General features: G+C 40.7%; 1 protein-coding gene across 1 annotated transcript in view; it reads left to right on the top strand.

The window, feature by feature from the left end:
• Positions 1 to 18,336, top strand: part of LOC137186468 (thrombospondin type-1 domain-containing protein 4-like) — a 46,067-nt gene extending 27,731 nt beyond the window's left edge. Inside the window, exons 8-18 of the mRNA XM_067595434.1 lie at positions 5,745 to 5,949; positions 8,698 to 8,873; positions 9,095 to 9,191; positions 9,363 to 9,560; positions 9,699 to 9,828; positions 10,086 to 10,290; positions 11,407 to 11,580; positions 12,124 to 12,297; positions 12,464 to 12,643; positions 12,922 to 13,066; positions 13,321 to 18,336. Coding sequence (XP_067451535.1) covers positions 5,745 to 5,949; positions 8,698 to 8,873; positions 9,095 to 9,191; positions 9,363 to 9,560; positions 9,699 to 9,828; positions 10,086 to 10,290; positions 11,407 to 11,580; positions 12,124 to 12,297; positions 12,464 to 12,643; positions 12,922 to 13,066; positions 13,321 to 13,463 — 1,827 coding nt within the window. The 3' untranslated portion in view covers positions 13,464 to 18,336. The remainder of the gene's footprint in view (positions 1 to 5,744; positions 5,950 to 8,697; positions 8,874 to 9,094; positions 9,192 to 9,362; positions 9,561 to 9,698; positions 9,829 to 10,085; positions 10,291 to 11,406; positions 11,581 to 12,123; positions 12,298 to 12,463; positions 12,644 to 12,921; positions 13,067 to 13,320) is intronic.
• The last annotated feature ends 913 nt before the right edge of the window (positions 18,337 to 19,249 follow it).

Raw genomic sequence — 19,249 nt, 5'->3', positions numbered from 1 at the left:
ATCGTAGCGTGCCTTTATTCCCTGAAGTCTAAAGTGAGGAGTACCAGCTTTGTCTGGTAGGAAGTCTGCCCTTTATTACTCTAATGCAGCTTTTGTTCTTTTTGTCTGTTTCAGTATAATTGGTGTGGTGCATTTGAAGATAGCGAAAACATGTTTTGAAGGGGAGCGCATTCCATGTCTTGCAGTATTGTTTTTTGTTTTGCTTTTTGTGGTCAGTAGGAAAGCTGAGAGAGAAACAGCCAAGACACAGGTTAGAAGGTTCTGATGGGATCTGAGCGTCCGCCAGCATGGATTCATGTGGATTCAGACTTGGGGGGGGGGCTTAACCACCGCACCATCTCCAGACTAAGAAAACATCCTTTTATTCATGCAGTAACCTCTTCTATTTCATTGTTTTTTTGTAGCATTTGGACCAGCAGCATGTAGCCACGTGAGTTTTTCTGGGCAAGACCGTCAGGCCTGAGAATTTTCATTTTAATAGATACTGCTATCAAAAGCTGCTGTGACACAGACTGCATTTCATTGGCTGCTTACATATTGTTGATGTCGAAATCCCTTAATGTGTAGCGTGGCCTTTGTACCAACAGTAGTGTGCTAAACCTATCATGGAAACCTTGTATTGGGGTTGAGCTGTGTCTGTCAAAGCTCCTGTAAGCAATATGACATTGTACTGATGTACAGCCACATTACTGCTGATTTACAATGTAAAAGACATTTGGATATAAGACATTTTATTTATGAATTATTGTCTTGGGACTGTCAGTATCATCCCCCCAAAAAAACATTTTGTGCTTTATATTTTGAGGCTGTAAGACACTAATTTCAGGAATGTTTGTTTTGCATATTTATAATGACCAGGTCAGTAGTTTGAGTTATGTTGAGCCATAAAACTTAATAAAATACATCAGTTAAACAATAAGATAAATTACAGAGATCAAGGGAGAAGGAGGCAGAGAGATACATATTGTACCTTGTACATACAGTGTCCAGGTTTCATATGGCTTCTTAAAACAGCTGCCCGCATCTGGATGCAGCTGATGCAGTGTGGTCCAGTCTGAAGCATCTGTTGCTTTTAGTCAGTCCGCTGGCCTTGGGCTTCATGTGTCTGTCAGTTGCAGATTATTCTCTCGGCACCCCAAACATTGGCTGACAACATACACATGCTAGACAGAGAAACTGGCGCCTTCACTTTCTAAACTAGCTCACATGCTTTGCAGTTTTTAGGTAGTTTTTTGACACCTAACCACTGCCACTCAGTCTGTCAGTAACTGAGTATGAGTAACTGAAATGTAAGATAACGAAATTCATCTAAGGGACACAAACACGTTCACACCCTCTTCCAGCTACATGTAGAGCCTGTTTTCCACCATATTTCAAAAACTTAATTTAATACAGTAAAGTCTGTTGAAAGCATGCATGTTGCATCTACCGTTGCTGTTAATTTAACCAAGATATCATTGTGGGTTTTTAACTTTTTATTCATATTAGCATTCCTCTTGTTGAACCACAAACCAGGCCCCCCACACGGATAAAAGCACTATTATTTCAAGGCAGCTGTAACGTTATACCAGAGCTGTCAGGCAGAGATTTAGTGCCTGTGCAACTATATATCTTGACATCGTGCATGTTTAGTGTTAAGTAATGTTACAAATGTCTGATATTTGCTTCTCTTTCCCCTGAATTCTTTGACATTGGCTTAGACCGATATTGGTTATTCACTGCCTCTAAATCTTTATTTCAGAGAAGAGGCCCCTCTGCACACATGCAAGTGAAACACCAAACTGGGAATCATTTTTACAATTACACTTTAACAGACAGATCAAGCAGCCTGTGCAAATCATTACTTATTTCTGCACTTGAATGTGTGTTATGTGGTGTGTCTACTTGCAATAGTTGTTAGAGATGTCAGTTGCAATGTATATTCCGTACAGTATGTAATGTTTGAATGTTTCATGGAACGTTTTCTGTATTAATCAGCAACACATTTATTGAGTCAGTTTACCCACTTTACAGTTAACTAAAAAATGGTTCATATTTCTATATGTATTGTAAAAGAGCTCGTAGTGATAATTATCAACCAACTCTGTAGTTCTCTTGAACTTTACTGAGCTTTTTAGCATCTTTCAGCTCATTATTTTGGTTTTCCAGCCTGCAACTTTACTTTTTCGGTTCACTTTCTCCGTTCTCATCAACTTCACTTTCAGCAGCAGCAAGCAGTTGTTCTGAGCGACAAAGCTCTGATAAACAGCACCAAACAGCATACAGACAGACAGACATAAAGTGTTTGCAGCTTGTTGCGCTGCTGCAAAGTGATCCAAAATAATTATACTATTTTTCATGTACAAAAGTAATAGTACCACTCACATGCCAAATGATGTCATTTCTGAGTAGCCTAAGCTGTTCTACAAATAACATTTCCTAAGACATGTAGCAGCCTTGAAATAAAGGAGGTGAAAGAAATCCTGGGGTTCAAGAGGTTAAGTGAAATCCCCAAATTCACATGACCCCAGAAACTAGTTGTTTGTTATTAATTTTAGGACCCAACACACTCATTTAATGTGTTAAGATTAACATCTAGCCCTAGAACTCACAGTTCACAGTTCACTTGGCGGCCAGCAATCATAACGCTGAGCACTGTCCGTCTACACTCGGGGTCCACACCCCAAGGTTTGGATTTTCTCTCTGCTCTTTAGAGTCTTTTCGATAAGTAAGAGTCTGAAACTCACCTCTCAGGACGTCTGTGTCTAATTCTAAATGTCTTGTTGTGTTTTCTGGGAGTAGAAGAAATCTCCAGTGACAAGTGCCTTTGGCTAAACTGTGTGTGAGTTCAGTTTGTTACAAAAATTCTGCAATATGATGAGTTTAACCCAGCTGCATTGTGTGGGAAAATACCATCAGGATTTACTTTAAGATTATGTTGTTTTCAGTGTTCGCGGGTTGACTTGGAGTCGACTCCACCGTCCTGACACATGTAACCATTTCCAGATGAAGGTGGGCTTCAGCGACATTTTAAAAATCTTGTTATAGTTCCACTGAAAACAGGGTGATTTCCCTCACCAGATGGCACTAAGCCACCCACAGAGTGAAGGTGAAAAAAGCATTGACGTAGTATCCGAGTGTAGAAACTAGACCTAGGTTGGGTTCCGCTCTGCCTCTACACCCACAGTTTTGTCTCTTTGGCAAATTCAATATTTTAAAAGGTGGTCTTATCACAGCTGCAAGACTTATACTGCAAAATTGGAAGATTCCTAGGTGTCCCACTGCGAAGGAATGATGATGGATTGATGAAATGATTAAGATTTCATCATATGAGCACATGTTGGGAAGAATTAATAGTGGGGGGAAAACAACAGACATGAGTTCAATTTTGGTTGCATGTTAAACTGAACTTAAAATAGAATGTAAAAACGTTAATTAATGACTGCACATTTTTCATGTTCATGATTTTATTTCATGTTAACAGATGGCCGTCTTCTGCTCTGTGTAAATGTCCTGTACAGTATCTGCTCCAAAAAATACAATTTTAACTATATAAAAAAAAAGAAAAGAAAGAAAGTAGACCTAGACTCCGAAGCTGCCTCCTGCTTCATCAACCACTTTCTGTTTGAGTTCTGCTGGGAAGATTTAGTGAGGCTCTCGCTTAGCCAAGGCTGTGTTCATGTGTCCTGACACCAGCGACACCTCATTTTGATGGGTTCACAGTTAAGGTCATGTTTGTCACAGAGAGCCTTGGGGGCAGATGTGACAGTGTGGGGGGGATTATTCAGGGACAGATTAGGATGTTGTTTTCTCCAGCATGCTACTGCAAAGCTGAAAAGTTTGTCTTGACAGTTTAGTGATTTTAATGGTGCAGCTGTCTAAATCACTAGATATCAAAAAGTCCCTTAACTCTCTAATGCTTCCTGATTTGTAGGTGTAAAACCTCTTGGCTCTCCCCGTATCAAAAGAATGAAAACCCTGTGTGTTTTTTAGTCAACAGTCATGCGATATTACATTGAGAGTTTAGATTTTGGATCCATAAATTACACTGCTCTATTTATATGTTTTTATTCAGACATTTTCCCATCCAAATGGCCACAGATAACCTCTCACCATGTCAGCCTCTGTTTTATGAGGGGAACATTTTTTCCCTTTTTCAGGCAAATGCTGCCTAGCTGCTATAATTGTGTTGTTTTAGGTAGGAAGGGATTTATGGTGAAAATGGAGACGTGGAGGACATATTCATTGGTAGTCATGTCACTGACAGCCCTCCTTGACTGCATTTTTGGTCATTTTCCACAGTCAAAATGTCCTCAAATGTGTTTTACCCTGGATACTTTTATCACTGTAGCATTCTGAGCTGCTTCATATTCACTGATCTGTAAAGTGAGATCATGAAGCACAGCAGTGCTTCCCTGAATGTTATCATGTTATGTTTTATCCTGGCTTTATCCAGCCCCATGCGGCACTGTGGCATAATTCCACACTGACCACAGAAGCGTTTGGCAGATACTTTTTTTTTCTTAGTTCACTGTCCTTTTCTCTCATCGCTTATTTCCTGTGTGGAAGGAGGCACTCCATGTTTGTTTTGGCCCAAGTGGTGTTTTGGCCCAGAACAGAGGAGTGAACTGCTACGGATGGGAGAGAGCCAGACTCTCTTCTTGAGTTCACCCCAACTGCCTCAGTCCACTGCCTCAATCCTGGCCACCATCTCCCTTGCTATGCCTCCCTCTATCCCCCTTCTCTTTACCTTGTCCACCTCCTTATCCTCTGCTTACTCCCTGTCTTTCCCCCATCTGTCTCCATTGGCTTGCAGCTGACTTACTGCTAGTTCAGCTAAACCCATGGAGAGGACCTCACTTTTTATGACTTATTAGACACTTCTTGTAAATTTGTTTTCATCATTCATCTTCAGAGTTACGTTTGGCACCTCACGACCACATGTAAAGCTCAGCTGCCACAAATTAGTCTGTGTTGTTCAGGGAGTTACCATATTTAACATGCTCTTTTATGAATGTGAGGACCCAATGCACACATTAATAAAGGGAAATATGTTTGCAATCAGGGAATCCACATAGAAGTCTTTGGAGAGCTGCAAACTGACTAGAAGACCTGGAGATTGGCTGCTGTCCAATCACAGAAAAACTTAGTGTGATTGTGTCTTTCCCTGCCCATGAGGACCACTCTGTTGGTTTTCTTATTGGTAGATTAAGTCCATTTTGGCACTACAGTGCCCACAACCCAGTGTGTCTGAGTGTATGACAGCTCACTGGGACCAGTTTTGACTCCCGCACCACCTGTTTGCACAGTGAGTTGCTTTTACTGCTGGTTTGACTGAATTTATGGACTGCTGATGTTAACTGTTCTAATTTTACTGTGCCCAGGTTTTCTGTAATTTATTACCACCAATATCACACAGAAAACTCACACCATGGAGAATTAGGAAGGAAATTCAGGGATTGATTCAATTTCACACCAGAATGATGCCTTCTGGAAAATAATGAGATCCTTGCTAATTAGTTATTCTATTATTGTAGTTAATAATGTGAGCAACTTCAATCAGCTTTGTAAACTGTTTCTTATAGCTAATTTGTCACTTTGACTCTGTGGTCCATGTGCTTTACACCTCCTGTAAACTTTAAACAACTATTTCACTAAAGACTTTTATTACACACTTTGATACTTCAGCTACAGCTGTTTCACTCTGTAATGCTCGTCACTCCATACTTCCTCATTTAAACTCTGTGGTCTCAACTGTCTCACAGAGTCTAGGCTGCGATGAGTATCTGGGATCAGGAAAGGTGATGGACAAGTGTGGCGTGTGTGGAGGCGACAACACAACCTGCAGGCTGGTCTCCGGAGTCTTCAAACACAGTCTGTCCAAGATCGGCTACCACAAGATAGTGGAGATCCCAGAGGGAGCCACCAAGATCAACATCACAGAGATGGTGAAGAGTCGAAACTACCTAGGTGGGGAAAAAAAACCAAAACATGATAATTACTACGATACTTTATTGTTGTTGTGCTGTGCGCTCCACAGCATCAATTCACAAAGTGTATTTTGTAGTTTCACAGCAGAGATACATTAGCTAATTAGAGCAGAAGACTTCAACCTTCTTGCTCAGGACTGATCTGATGTTTTTATTCTAGCTTCTGTTTTACATATGGGTGAATTTTACTCATATGTAAGAACAAAAGCAGCTTTACCTTTTGACTAGGACTGAAAACTGCGAGCTGCAAACTAGTTCAGGCAGTCAACTCGAGCCTGCCGCTACACTCACACAGCGTACTCTTCTCACATACAGTTTATCCAGCAAACCCTAGTGCTGGCGTACTTATTCTGTCAATGTTCTGCTCACTCTTTGGCTGTCATGCCTGCTTCCACACCACATCTGAAAAATATGCTGTCACTTGCTCCTTCTGCTGCTGCTGTTCATATAACATTACAAAAATCCCACAGTCACTCTGTATGGGGTGCGGTGAGGCCCCGAGTCTATATTTCCCTGGGGGGAAAGTTATCATTGTCACTCCCAATCCCTGCTGTGCTGAGCTTAATATTTTCTTCTGAGGAGCGATGAAGACAGAGCCTACACACTAAATATTAATGTACATATTGTGCATTCACATAATAATCCTTTCCATGTGAGTTGGCTGACTGAACAGTTTGGGAAAGAACAGTTTGTGAAAGACCAGAAATGGTTTCTTAGCAGTTAATACAGTAACTAAGCATATCAATATATCAAAAACTTGCTGTAATACTATTTTGGTATCTGTTGGTTTGCCTGAGAATATGGTTTTTAAAGTTTTGTTGCTACAGAGTCTTGGCAGTTAGATATGCTTGAGATCTAGAGGGTCTTAAAACTGAGAGTTTTTATTGCATGACAGAATACAGTCCAGAAGGTTGAATGGTTGGTATTGATCAGTATCCTCCTTCTGTTTTGTGCTCTGAAGTGGAAAATCGTGGTTACTCTTCTTGATTAGCCTATAAAATATAAGACATCTTAGTGTTTGTTGATTGGACTACTTGCGTTTTCTTATTATAGCTGTAGATTTTTTATTTTATGTTATTGTAGCTGTTTCAGTTTCTATACAGGTTTATAGTTTTTTCAGTTGCAGTCTGTTTGATTCCCCTTGAGATCTGCCTGCTTTCCAGCTTGCAAAACATGCACAAGAAATAGGAATCTCCACCACACGTACTATCATGTTACAGATTAAATGCATGATACCAAAGAAAAAAAGTTTATGGAAGGTCATGACAGACATGACTTAATGTAAAAAATATTTTTCATTTGATGCGTTGACATTTGACATATTAATTCTATTTGTTCCAGCTGTGTGCCCAGACGCAGGCAGCAGCTGCTTGAACAATTAATTAGATTTGTCTGATTAAATGGCAGATTACCAGGTAGCAGTGTCACTTTTTCAGATTTCACCAGCGTGCAGCCTTTCACAGGAGCCTCTGAGCGAAACGCACTACATAGATAATTGGTGTCTTTATAGAGCTGCAACAGTGGGACACAGAAGTGGGCTGTTTTCAGAAGTGACTGCTGGAATGTCAGACAATGTTTAATGAGAGCCATGCCCCAGCTCAGCAGTAGGTTCGGAGGAAGAAGGGAAGGACTTGATTCCCCCCGCAGCCGTTTCCCTCGAGGAAAGTGCATAAACATGCTTTCATTAGAGGATCTTACCCCTCAAGCCTCACCATCCTTTTTAATTAAGGTGAGGAATTTCACCACTCCATAAAAAAAACTAGGAAAACTCTAAGGATGGATTCAGCGGCTGCCTTTTAAATCTCAACTGCTTGGTACGCTCTGCTTTCATAGATTTGAAAAGAGGATTGTGTACAGCCATAAACATGCACACTTTCACATACACATATGCATTTACATTTACATAACATTCCCTCACTTTGTCTCACACATCCAACACTTACACTCACATACTGTAATGTTACCATCATTTTGGACAACGTTTCAGTAGCAGCCAAAAGTTTTTCACACATAAAATAAACAGTTCATTCTGAAATAAGAGTCCTTTCCACAATGTTTAAATACACTGCACCGCCTGAAAGTGAAGTGCCAATTTTAATTGCTTTTGAAAACAGGAGTCATCTTCAAATGTAATTTTTGAATTGACATTGACAAAATCCAGGTGCCAACATTTTTTTGTCCAAAATGGATTTATAGGTTTTGAAATTCAAACAAGAACAGGACACAAGGGCAGGAATCTAGCAGGATCCACATACTGTATCCTCACCACATCCTTGATTTTCCCTCAATTGGCCTCTGTTCTGTGCTGTGCATCTCTAATGTGCTTTCAGATGTCCAAACACTCTTTTATAAGCTTGTCTAATGTTACACTTCTAATGCTTTTCTAATGGTCTTTTGTATTTAATCCATGGAAGCAATGGAAAACATCTTGGGAGATTTTTTTACAGGATTTGCATGAAAGATTTGCCAGCACTAACAGATTGTCACGTTTATAAAAGACAGTGCTTCGAAAGTGCACGTGAGAGCACTTATTCAGTTAGCTGTAATTATGTTTTTGGGTGGAGAAAGTCAGTCCGAGCTTTTTTTTTAAACTACAGTTCTCATTATGCCGAAATGGTTTTACATTAAACAATAATTATGTGGAAGAGACTGTGGCAATATTTTCCTTTTTGTTAAAGCTCAGGACTGTCAGTGGTGATTGTGTGGTTATTCTCTCCGTCCCTTCCAGCTCTCCGAAGCCGATCGGGGCGATCCATCATTAATGGAAACTGGGCTATTGACCGGCCAGGGAATTATGAGGGAGGGGGGACCATGTTCACCTACAGCAGGCCCAATGAAATCCGTAGCACGGCTGGGGAGTCCTTTCTCGCTGAAGGGCCTACCAATGAGATCCTAGATGTTTATGTGAGTAACCAATCAGCTTGGACCTCCAGATATTTACAGTAGTGATTCCTCTTTTATTCATAATGAAAAACACAAGTTTGACCTGAGAAAATAGACTTGTCATTCCATCTGAATTTTTCAAAATAAATTTTTTCCATTTTGGAAAAGCACTCTTCAAATATTTGAAGGTGAAGATTGTTATTTTAGGATTGTTTGACTGAGTCTCATCTACTTTCCCTCAGATGATCTTCCAGCAGCCAAACCCTGGTGTTCACTATGAGTACATTCTCCCCTCTGAGAAACCAGTTGGCCCTCAGCAACCAAACCACAAACCAGAAGGTAAATAAAATCCACTTCTCGCAGTTTATTGCCATAACTTTGTCTGATTGCTTGACACATGCATACATTCTTCCATGAAACTTCCATGTGCATGAAACATCTGACATCACTGCGACTCCTATCTATTGTTATGTTTCTTAGTCTTTTTAAACTCCCATGTCCATGTCTTAGGGAATGCTGTGAATGGACAGGGTGGGTACGACCTTCACAATAATCCTCAGCAGGAAAACTACAACCCAGCAGGTGGGGGGGGATACCCTCCTCGTCTCCCCGACAACCAGGTACCCGCCGTACAGCCACCCAGACGTGAGAGAGAGTACAACTGGAAACTGGCTGGTGCTACAGAGTGCAGTGCCTCCTGTGGTAAAGGTTAGACAACACAGTTTATGTTAAGTATTCATGTTTTAGTTTTCAAGCTGCAGACTAGTAGTGCAAAAGGAAAGTAAGCTTGCATTTGTACATTACATGTAGAGCCTAACTTTAATATCTGCTTTGTGTGCTTTTTAGGTTTCAGACACTCCATCTTTCACTGCGTCCACCGATTGAATCATAACCAGGTTTCAGACACTTTGTGTGACAGCAGCAGCAGACCGACTCCGCAGGAAGAGCCCTGCAACCTGCAGCCCTGCCCGGCATTGTGAGAGACCACACTCCTCTGTTCTCACACCTGTGCACACTTCTGAATATTGCTGAATTTAAAGGACTTCCTATTCAAATTCGACCCAAAAGGATGCACACTAGTTTTATGATGACTATACAGTTTAGAAAGTTACTTTAAAAAGTATCTTGAACTGAACAAATTACAACATAAACAACATCATGTGTACAGTATCTAGTATAAGTTTTCTGGCATATCTTCCTAATAACATGCTCTTGTGATTTCCTCCTGAGCAGCTGGGATATTGGAGAGTGGTCAGAATGCAGCAAGACCTGTGGCCTGGGCATGCAGCACCGGCAGGTGCTGTGTCGCCAGGTTTATGCCAACCGCACCCTCAACGTCCACACAAGTCGCTGCCAACACCTGGAGCGGCCCGAAACAGCCAGTACCTGCCAGCTGAAGATCTGCAGTGAGTGGCAGATCCGCTCCGAGTGGACCGCTGTAAGTGGTAGCTGTCAGTCACATGACTGAATCACTGTGCCTAACAACACTTGTCTGACCTGTCCCTGCAGTTAGTGTACAACATCGCCTTTAATGAGATAAACCTTATAAAAAATAGATAAAAGTGCTGTGCATGTTTATTCCTGAGTTCAGTATCATACCTGTTTTCTTTTTGTTAAAGATATTGTTCAACATTTTGGGAAATACGCTTATTTGCTTTTTACCTGAGAGTTAGGTGTGAAGATGGTACCACTCTCACATCTGTATGGTGCCAGTTAGAGCCAGCAGCTGGATGCTTAGCTTAACATAAAGACTGGAAATGGGGGGAAACAGCTAGCCTGGCTCTAACCAGAGGTAACAAAATCCAATTACCAGCACCTCTAAAGCTCACTAATTAACAGGTTATACCTTGCTTGTTAAATTGGTGGAAAAAATTAAGTGTAAAAACAAAAAAATGCTTTTTCACAAAGTGTTATGTGCCAGACTACTTTGTGGCCAGGACCAGTTGCCAGGCAACCAAAAGAGACTCCAGGAAGTTATCGGTCCCGGCCAAGAAATGTTCCAGCACATAACTCCCCATAAAACAGCAACTTACTTGTTTCTTAGTGAGCTTAACAGGTGCTAGTTGTTGAGAAACTGTTTTCAGTCTTCATGCTAAACTAAGCTAACCGGCTGCTGGTGGTAGCTTCATATTCACTGTATTAATCTTCTCATCTAAGTCTTGGCAGAGGAGCAAACAAACTTATTTCCCAAAATGTTTATTCTTTCAGTTTTTGTGATTCTCACATATGGTGGAAGTTGCTTGAGTTCCCTTTCGCCTCAGTTTACTTTGATGACTTATAAAGTATGAAGTCTGTTAACAGAGTGAGCATTCAAGTGCTGAATACTACAGTGCAGAGTGCACATTTTATTTCCTTTTAGTAGGGCTCTAAGGTACATAGGAACATAAAAATGACATACAGTGCACTGCATATGGCAGGAAGCAGCACACTCAAGGAAAGTCCAGTTCTTCTAGAGATACACTAAAGCCACTCATGTAAAAACACAAAGAAGTGATCCAGTCTTTCCAGCTCCCTCCACAGTTCAGTTTTAACCATGTGGCCCATGTCCCTGTAGTGCTCGGTGCCATGTGGGCTGGGTCAGAGGTCACGGGATGTTCGCTGTGTCAGCAATGTGGGCGACTTTGTTCTTGATGAGGAGTGCAACATGAATCTGCGACCCTTTGACGTAGAGAACTGTGACATGGGACCCTGTGCCAAGAGCTGGTTCTACACTGAGTGGGGCAGTAGGGTAGGTGTTAGAGCCACAATCAAAGGTAGTAACTTCCATTCATGTCTTAGAACTGTAGTAGTCATTGTATAGGTCTGTCATCATGCATCAAGCAGCTGTTGTTGATAACCAGATAATATATAGATCTTTTAACATAGATTTTGACAGCTAGAAAGACAGTAAAGTTTGGTAAGGTCTGCATACACAGATTACCTTTATTATAAACAACTAATAGGCCATAATTCAGCCAATAATCTTGATGCCCTTATGCGTTCTGTTGAATGATCGTCTAGAAGCTAAGTTAAGGAAATGAGTAAAATAAGAGAAAAGAGAATGTTTTAAGATAGAGACTATCAGAATGGTTAGATACAGAAGATGATGTATATGGGAGAGAGACTCAGAGAGGATGTGGAGTCAGTTTCTTTACAGACATCCTAATTGAATCAGGTTATGGCCCAGTATCTAAGTATTTTACACAAAAATAAAAGTAGACAGATGTGTTTTAAAATGACTGGGGATACAGGTTTCCAAAAAGAAAGTGTAAAATGAGTGTTTACTCCATAGTGCTCTGCTGAGTGTGGGATGGGTGTACGGAGCCGGGGAATCCTTTGCCTGACCAACCACGTCGGCAGCCTTCCTCTGGAGGGGTGTGGCAGCGAGCGGCCTGCAGACTCTCAGGTCTGCAACAACGGCCCCTGTGAGAATCGCATTGAGTGGTACACAGGCCCCTGGAACCAGGTATGAGGACAACAGAAGGTCATGCTGGGCTTAAGGGGGAGTTGTCTGGAGCAGCTGTGTACCTGGGGTTTTACAGTGACATTACATTGACATGTTTTTCCCTCTCTGTATTTTTCAATGTCTAATTAAATCCATGTGGTCTATGTTATTGTTGTATGTGAGCCAGTGCTCTGCAGAGTGTGGCGCAGGCAGCCAGCAGAGGTCAGTGGTGTGTCTGATGAAGTCAGATGAAGGATTCACTGTCATGCCACCATATGAGTGCTCCTCCCTGGAGCGGCCTCTCAGTCAGCAGAGCTGCAACCTCAAAGCCTGTGGAGCAAAGTGGTACCACACTGACTGGAGTGCTGTGAGTAAGATACATAACCCTCTCCCCTCTTGCTGTTTAGATGCACATGAGCAAGGCAAGGCAAGGTCTACTTCCTACTCATCCCACTAGTAGCATTGTGGACAACAAGGCTGAAGCAGTTCTCTGGGTGGCTGTGTGATAATAGTTACCATGTAGATATTTGCAAACATGTGTTCCAGGATTAAAATGATTTGGTAAAAAACACAAAACAGTGACAAATAGTAAAGGGTGGAGGGTGGAGTTTTTTATTAAACTGTGACTGACTTCTGTCCTCCCAGTGTTCAAAAACATGTGAGGGCGGTTTCCGCGTGCGGGAGGTGCGCTGCCTGTCTGACGACATGCTGTCCAGTGAGGACTGCGACGAGAAGCTGAAACCAGCAGTGAAGGAAGACTGCAACCCAGAGCCTTGCGTACCTCAAATAGGTCAGTCATCTCCCAAAATATTATCTTGAATAGTATTGACCTGCATAATTGGGAAAACAAGGGTCATTATAGTTAAGAGTAAACGGGTCCCTGAATACCTGAACCCCAGAGTTTGGTAAAGAGTAGAAGTTCATACACCATTGTGGAGCTACGAATGTTGGCAACACTCTAACCAGGCTCTGTTATCATCTGTTTGCTGTCAGCTTTCTTGATTAGAATTAGAAATATGAAATCAACCCTTGTTTTTGTTTCAGATGAGAACTGCAGAGACAAGTACTTCAACTGCAACGTTGTGGTCCAGGCTCGCCTCTGTGTGTACGATTACTACAAGACTACATGCTGCGCTTCATGTTCAAGAGTGAACCACAGACAGTCGATCCATCGGGCCCGCAGCTAGCACTCTCTGCCAGAGTCGCTCAACTCCATGCAGGGCCAGACTCAGTACCTGCTGCAAGCTCCTGGACCAGCCAGAGAAGTGGACAGGCTGGACCTTGCCTAAAATGGACACTTGATTTATTTGCCTGGGATGGGAAATGTAGAGAGAACATTTCTGTCAGTTCATTTGGAGTCAGCTGCTGGGAGAGAGGAATAACTTAGGATAGTGAAGGACAGGAATCCACTCACTGGATAAACAGAGCCCTGGCAGGGTGAGAGACATCAGTAGCAAACCAAGGAGCCTACAAACCATTAATGGAATTTAACCACGTCTTTTTTTTTCATTGGAAGCAGTTTGCAGCCATCTTTCACCTACAGTATAATGTCTCTTGTGGATTACATATGAAGAGGAGAGCTCCTGTAACTGTTAAACATGGACAGTGTATAGACTGTGTCTGTTCTAATATGGTTCTTTACAATCTACAGATTTTCACGTGCTGTCATATGAAGTTGATACTGTCTCACCTATTATCAACTATTTAACACCTTCTTTGTTCACCAAAGATATGTAACCTCATCATACTGGAGACAGTAACAGATAAACACTTTTTTTTCGTAAGAAAAAAAAAACTGTGCATCAAACCCACAATATTGCAAATGGTGTATCCATTATGCAGCATTGCAATGAATGAACTCACAAAGAAAATATCTTTGTGGCCCAGATAGGATTTTTTTGATGGCCTAAGCAGTGGAAAACGACCCTTTTTCCTGCCTGCACAGCCATGAGGTGTAAATGCAACCTATGTAATATGTATGTACATATGTATGTATGACAGAGTGAATGATAAAGTTTTTTTTAAGAAGTTCTCAGACAGTCCTTCCAGCAACTGAAGAGAAAAAAGCCCTCTTTATTTATTTGTGTGGCTCCCCACGGAGGACACTGGTTTATCGGCCACCGGTGGCCCCTTTTTGGCTGCGGGGATAAAACCTTTGCTGCCTCTCCACCAATCACAGTCTCAAAACTGAATGTAGGCATTCCACAGCCTGCTGGATGGTTGAAGCAGATGGTGAGAAACCCTAATGTATTTTTGAGTTGAAAACAAACTGCATATATATATATACTGTATATATATTTTCTTCTTCTTCTTTTTTTCTGTGGGAGATGATCATTCCACAATTGTATAATTCCTGCTCCAGATGAAATCACCAATCATACATAATTGGCTTATCCATAAAATATCAATATGTGATTGTAAAGATAAATCATTACAGTATTTAAAACTGTTGATCTGGTATGGTATGCATAAAGTTTATTTTAAAAGTAAATCTTTGTTTATGAACCAGCATCTTCGGAAGACCTGTTTTTTCAGTTAGATACACATCCTGCACACTGTACCTCTCAAATGTTCAATTGTTTTTGTGTCGTAGCTGTTATCAGTTCCCTCCGAGCACTATAAACTTACCTTGGATCCATAAGTACTATATATGTATTATTGTTAAAATTCAAGATGACTTCCGGGAAGATGGCGGAGTGAGTAGGCACATAGTTAACTAACTCTTTCAAGTCCGTTCAAATAAACCCACAAAATACATGCAACTTACCTGACAAAAGTAAGTTATGAGAGGGGAAATCAAAAGAAGAAACGTAAAACAAGACAAAGTTGAAGAACAACCTGTAATGGAAGAAATTTCCGAACACGATGCTAGCGAACATGAGGAAAGCGCAATGGGAAAAATGGACCGACAAGACCACATGGAGACATTCCGAGCTGGGCTTGCTACTATCAGCAAACAAGAGTTACTACATGAGCTAACCACACTTAAAGACGAACTGAAGAGAGAGATTAAGCATGAAATCCCTAATCTCTGGCAAGAAATAGACTGTAAGCTCACAAAGTACAACAACAAACTACAGACACAAAAGGTGAGCATCACCAAAGCCCAGAGCAGAACTGGAAGAGTGGAGGATGGAGGCAAATGATACACTGTTGGTGATGCTGGATCAGACACGTCAGATACAAGAAAAAATAACTGATCTTGAAGGGAGATGAAGGAGAACTAATATCTGACTCCTCGGACACTAAACACCAAACTCAAGTTGCCTGAAGGAACTAATTCTCAGATCCAACGAGTCCACAGATCCCTTGCCCAAAAACCAAGCCTGAGTGCTGCTCTCAGATCAATTGTGGTCAATTCTCTATTGTTCAAGATGAAAGAAATGATTTTGAAGAAAGCGTGGCAGAAGAAGATACATGTAGGGGGCAAACAAATCTTTGATCATGATTACCCCACCAAAATTGTCCAGAAAGGAAGGACATATGTGGGCATCAAAAAGGTGCTGAAGGAAAAAGGAATCTGTTTCCAGACACTGCTCGCAAAAATACAGATACATTGGAACAATGGAGTGAAGATGTATGAAAACACCAGGGAAGCCACATGGGACCCGAAGGAAAGAGGCTACACGGTGGATGTACCTTACCTTGCAAGGCAGTTGGATTCGCAAGATGATGCGAGAATCCATCTTGTCAGGCTTCAAGTTATGCGCTTGTGTCCGAACCATCAGTGGTTCGGACCAATCAGCATCTTATAAGGATTCTTGTGTGATCTTGCAATGTCTTGATTCCAGCTGCTTCACAAGGTATGATGGTGATAGATGGTTCATCCAATCACCTGTCAAGTATTTTTTGAAAGTGCCTGCCCTTTTCCTAACAGTTTCCAAGGACGACTTCTCAGATGGTTCTGTGTAACAAACCATCTGCCGCATCAGGTTAGGACATACCAGGAGGGGACACCGAACCTGCAGTGGAGGGAAGGATGTGAGGAATGTCAGAGTGGCAGCAAGTGAAGGAGAAAGAATGGAGACGGGATACAGTGCACCGAACAAGAGAGGACTTTCAGTGGAGATCTTAAAAATGTTGTGCTTAAGGAAAGAGTTAACATACAGGTATGGTTAAGGACCAAGACAGCATGATTAGGTGGATAGGGGATGATGAAAAGATTTAAATGGGCAGACCTTTCAACAAAGAATATTTGTTAAGCATTGAATGGAACTTTTCCCACATACTGGATTAAAATGACTATGATACAGAAAAATGGATCCACAGTGGGAATATTAGAAATCTTTCAGACTTCTTAAGTTTATATAATACACTAAAAACCAACTGAAAAAGGTCAAGTTATTTAAGTGGGACATGTCTAGACATTGTTGGGTATAGTTCTAGGTCTAGGGAGGGGCCCTCTTCAGAGATGAGGATTTGGGGAGGAATGAATGATCAGCCCATATTTGGAAGTCCTCTATATTTCTTGTTTGTGTTGTGTTAATAAATGTTCATGATTATTTAGTTCAGAACTGTCCAGGAGCACATTTTCAGCGAGTAGCAAAACATAATGATGACTGACAATATCAAGGTAATGTTACTGAATGTGAATGGTCTAACCACTCCAATGAAAAGAGAAACGGTTATGACAAAACTGAAAAAGGAACAAGCACAAATCATATTCCTCCAAGAGACCCATTTATCCCAGTTAGAACCTGGAAAACTAAAAAGGTATGCCTACAGGAATTTATATTACAGTTCATATAAAGAGGGACGCAGAAGAGGAGTTGTAACATTATCAAACACAACCCAATTTGATTATGAGAAGGAATTCAAATATAAAGGAGGGTATATTACAGTAAAGGGGAGATTAAAAAATGAACCAATAACACTGATAAATGTATATGCACCCCCAGAAAGCAATAAATATTTTTTCAAGTCCCTGTTTGATGTCATAGCTGGAGAAATAGAGGAAATCTTAATTTGTAGGGGAGATCTAAATGTTGTTATGAATCACAGTATGGATATACGAGTCTCAAAAGAACGAAAAATGCAGTTAACAAGATCCATAAATATGTCATTGAAGGAGATGGGGATGATAGATATATGGAGAAATCTACATCCTTTGGAAAAAGATTTCACACATTATTCAGCTGCTCATAAAGTCCATTCAAGGGTAGAGATTTTTTTTTTTTATGAATGTAGGTGATAGCCATAGAGTGAAGGAATGTAGGATTGGAGGGCCAGATGTGTCAGACCATTATCCACTCTATTTAAAAATATGCCTAAATAACAGAGAACGACATACAGTATGGAGACTCAATGTGGGTATATTGAATAATGAACAAAGAAATGAGAAGGTAAAGAAACAGAAATAAAAAGATACAAAGAAGAAAATAACAATGGAGCAGTGGACCCAACAATATTTTAGGACGCCATGAAGGTGGTCATTAGGGGAAACTTGATAGCTCAAACTGCACGTGTAAAAAGTGTTAGAGACAAGCAGAAAATATACTGAAAGAGTAAGTGAATTGGAGCAGGATTATCAGAATACAAATGATCCAAAGGTATATCAACAAATCAAGGTCTTGAAAACAAAGAGAAATGACATATTACTAGATGAAAAAAGTTTCTGAAACAGAGCTACTATGAAACAGGCTCAAGGGCCACTAAACTACTACCAAAATGTACATGTAAACAACAAGTAATCAATATCAATCAATCAATATGCATAAAATCAGAGACCCTCACATAAGTGAGTTAACATATATATCAGAGGATATAGAGAAAATCTTTCAAGGGCACTACAAGGAATTATATACACAACCTGCATCTGTAGATGAAGAGGAAATGAAAGCATTTCTAAATTCATTGGAACTGCCATCAATTGGCTATCTACAAAATTATATACTAATGGCCAATATTACAATGGAGGAGTTAAAAGATTAAAAAATAATAAATCTCCAGGTCGTGATGGATACTAGGGATGTGCAGAGGCCCAGTATTTGTATTTGTATCTATTTTTGTTGGGGCAGCAAAATTATTTGTATTTGTATCTGTTTTCGAATAAAAATGGAAAGAGGCTTAAAAATCCTGTTTTTGTTTTTATTTCGCTTTTAATTTTAGAAAATTAAAGTGTTACAATAAATGTTCATGAATAAGCTACCTTATGAAGGAGGTCCCCACAACAGGTCTCCAACTGGAGTCTCCCAGATCATAGATGACTGCGCTGACTACTGAACTAAAACTTTGCTCATTCCAATTGTGCAGACAGACCTCTACCTATTTATACAACCATAGCACAGAGACAGCACACTGTGTAACATGTAGGGAAGAACTTCAAAGGCAATTCTTGCTTTTCACTTCATTTATTGCCTATTTTTACAACCTAACTTTGTGGAAAGGAGAAGGGGAACAACAGGTTATGGAGCGTCCCTTGGGAGTACTTTGCGTATGTCAGTAGCTCAGCTTTGTCTCTGGGGAACACCCCCAACTCTGGGAGTTATGTCCAAATTAGGAAATGTGTGTCATGTAGCAGGTGGATGTGACTCTCCTCGTTGAGACCTGCTGATAGGCGTAACAGCAGAGCAGAGGAGAGGGACTGAGATAGTGATGTAACCGACCTGTGCGCTGGTATTTGACATCCCAAAAACAAATCATTTTTAAGATATTAGTATGAAACAAATATTTGTAAAAAAAAACCCCACTATTTGTGCTTTGCCGAATAACATATTTGTTTTCAGGCACACCCCTAATGGATACCCTGCAGAGTAGTATAAGATGTTCAGGGATGAGCTAGCACCACTACTCATGGCCTTTTTTAATTGAACACTTCAAAATAATAAAATACCACCATCATGGACTGAGGCAATAATTTCAGTCATCCCAAAACAAGGAGGCGATAAGGAACACTGTGGGAATTATAGACCAATTTCATTACTAAATGTAGACCATCAAAATATATCTAAAAGTGTAGTAGACGTGCACATCT

This window comes from Thunnus thynnus, chromosome 1 (assembly GCF_963924715.1).
Source record: "Thunnus thynnus chromosome 1, fThuThy2.1, whole genome shotgun sequence".
In the NCBI taxonomy this organism is placed as follows: domain Eukaryota; kingdom Metazoa; phylum Chordata; class Actinopteri; order Scombriformes; family Scombridae; genus Thunnus; species Thunnus thynnus.
This window is presented reverse-complemented; position numbering and strand designations above follow the sequence as displayed.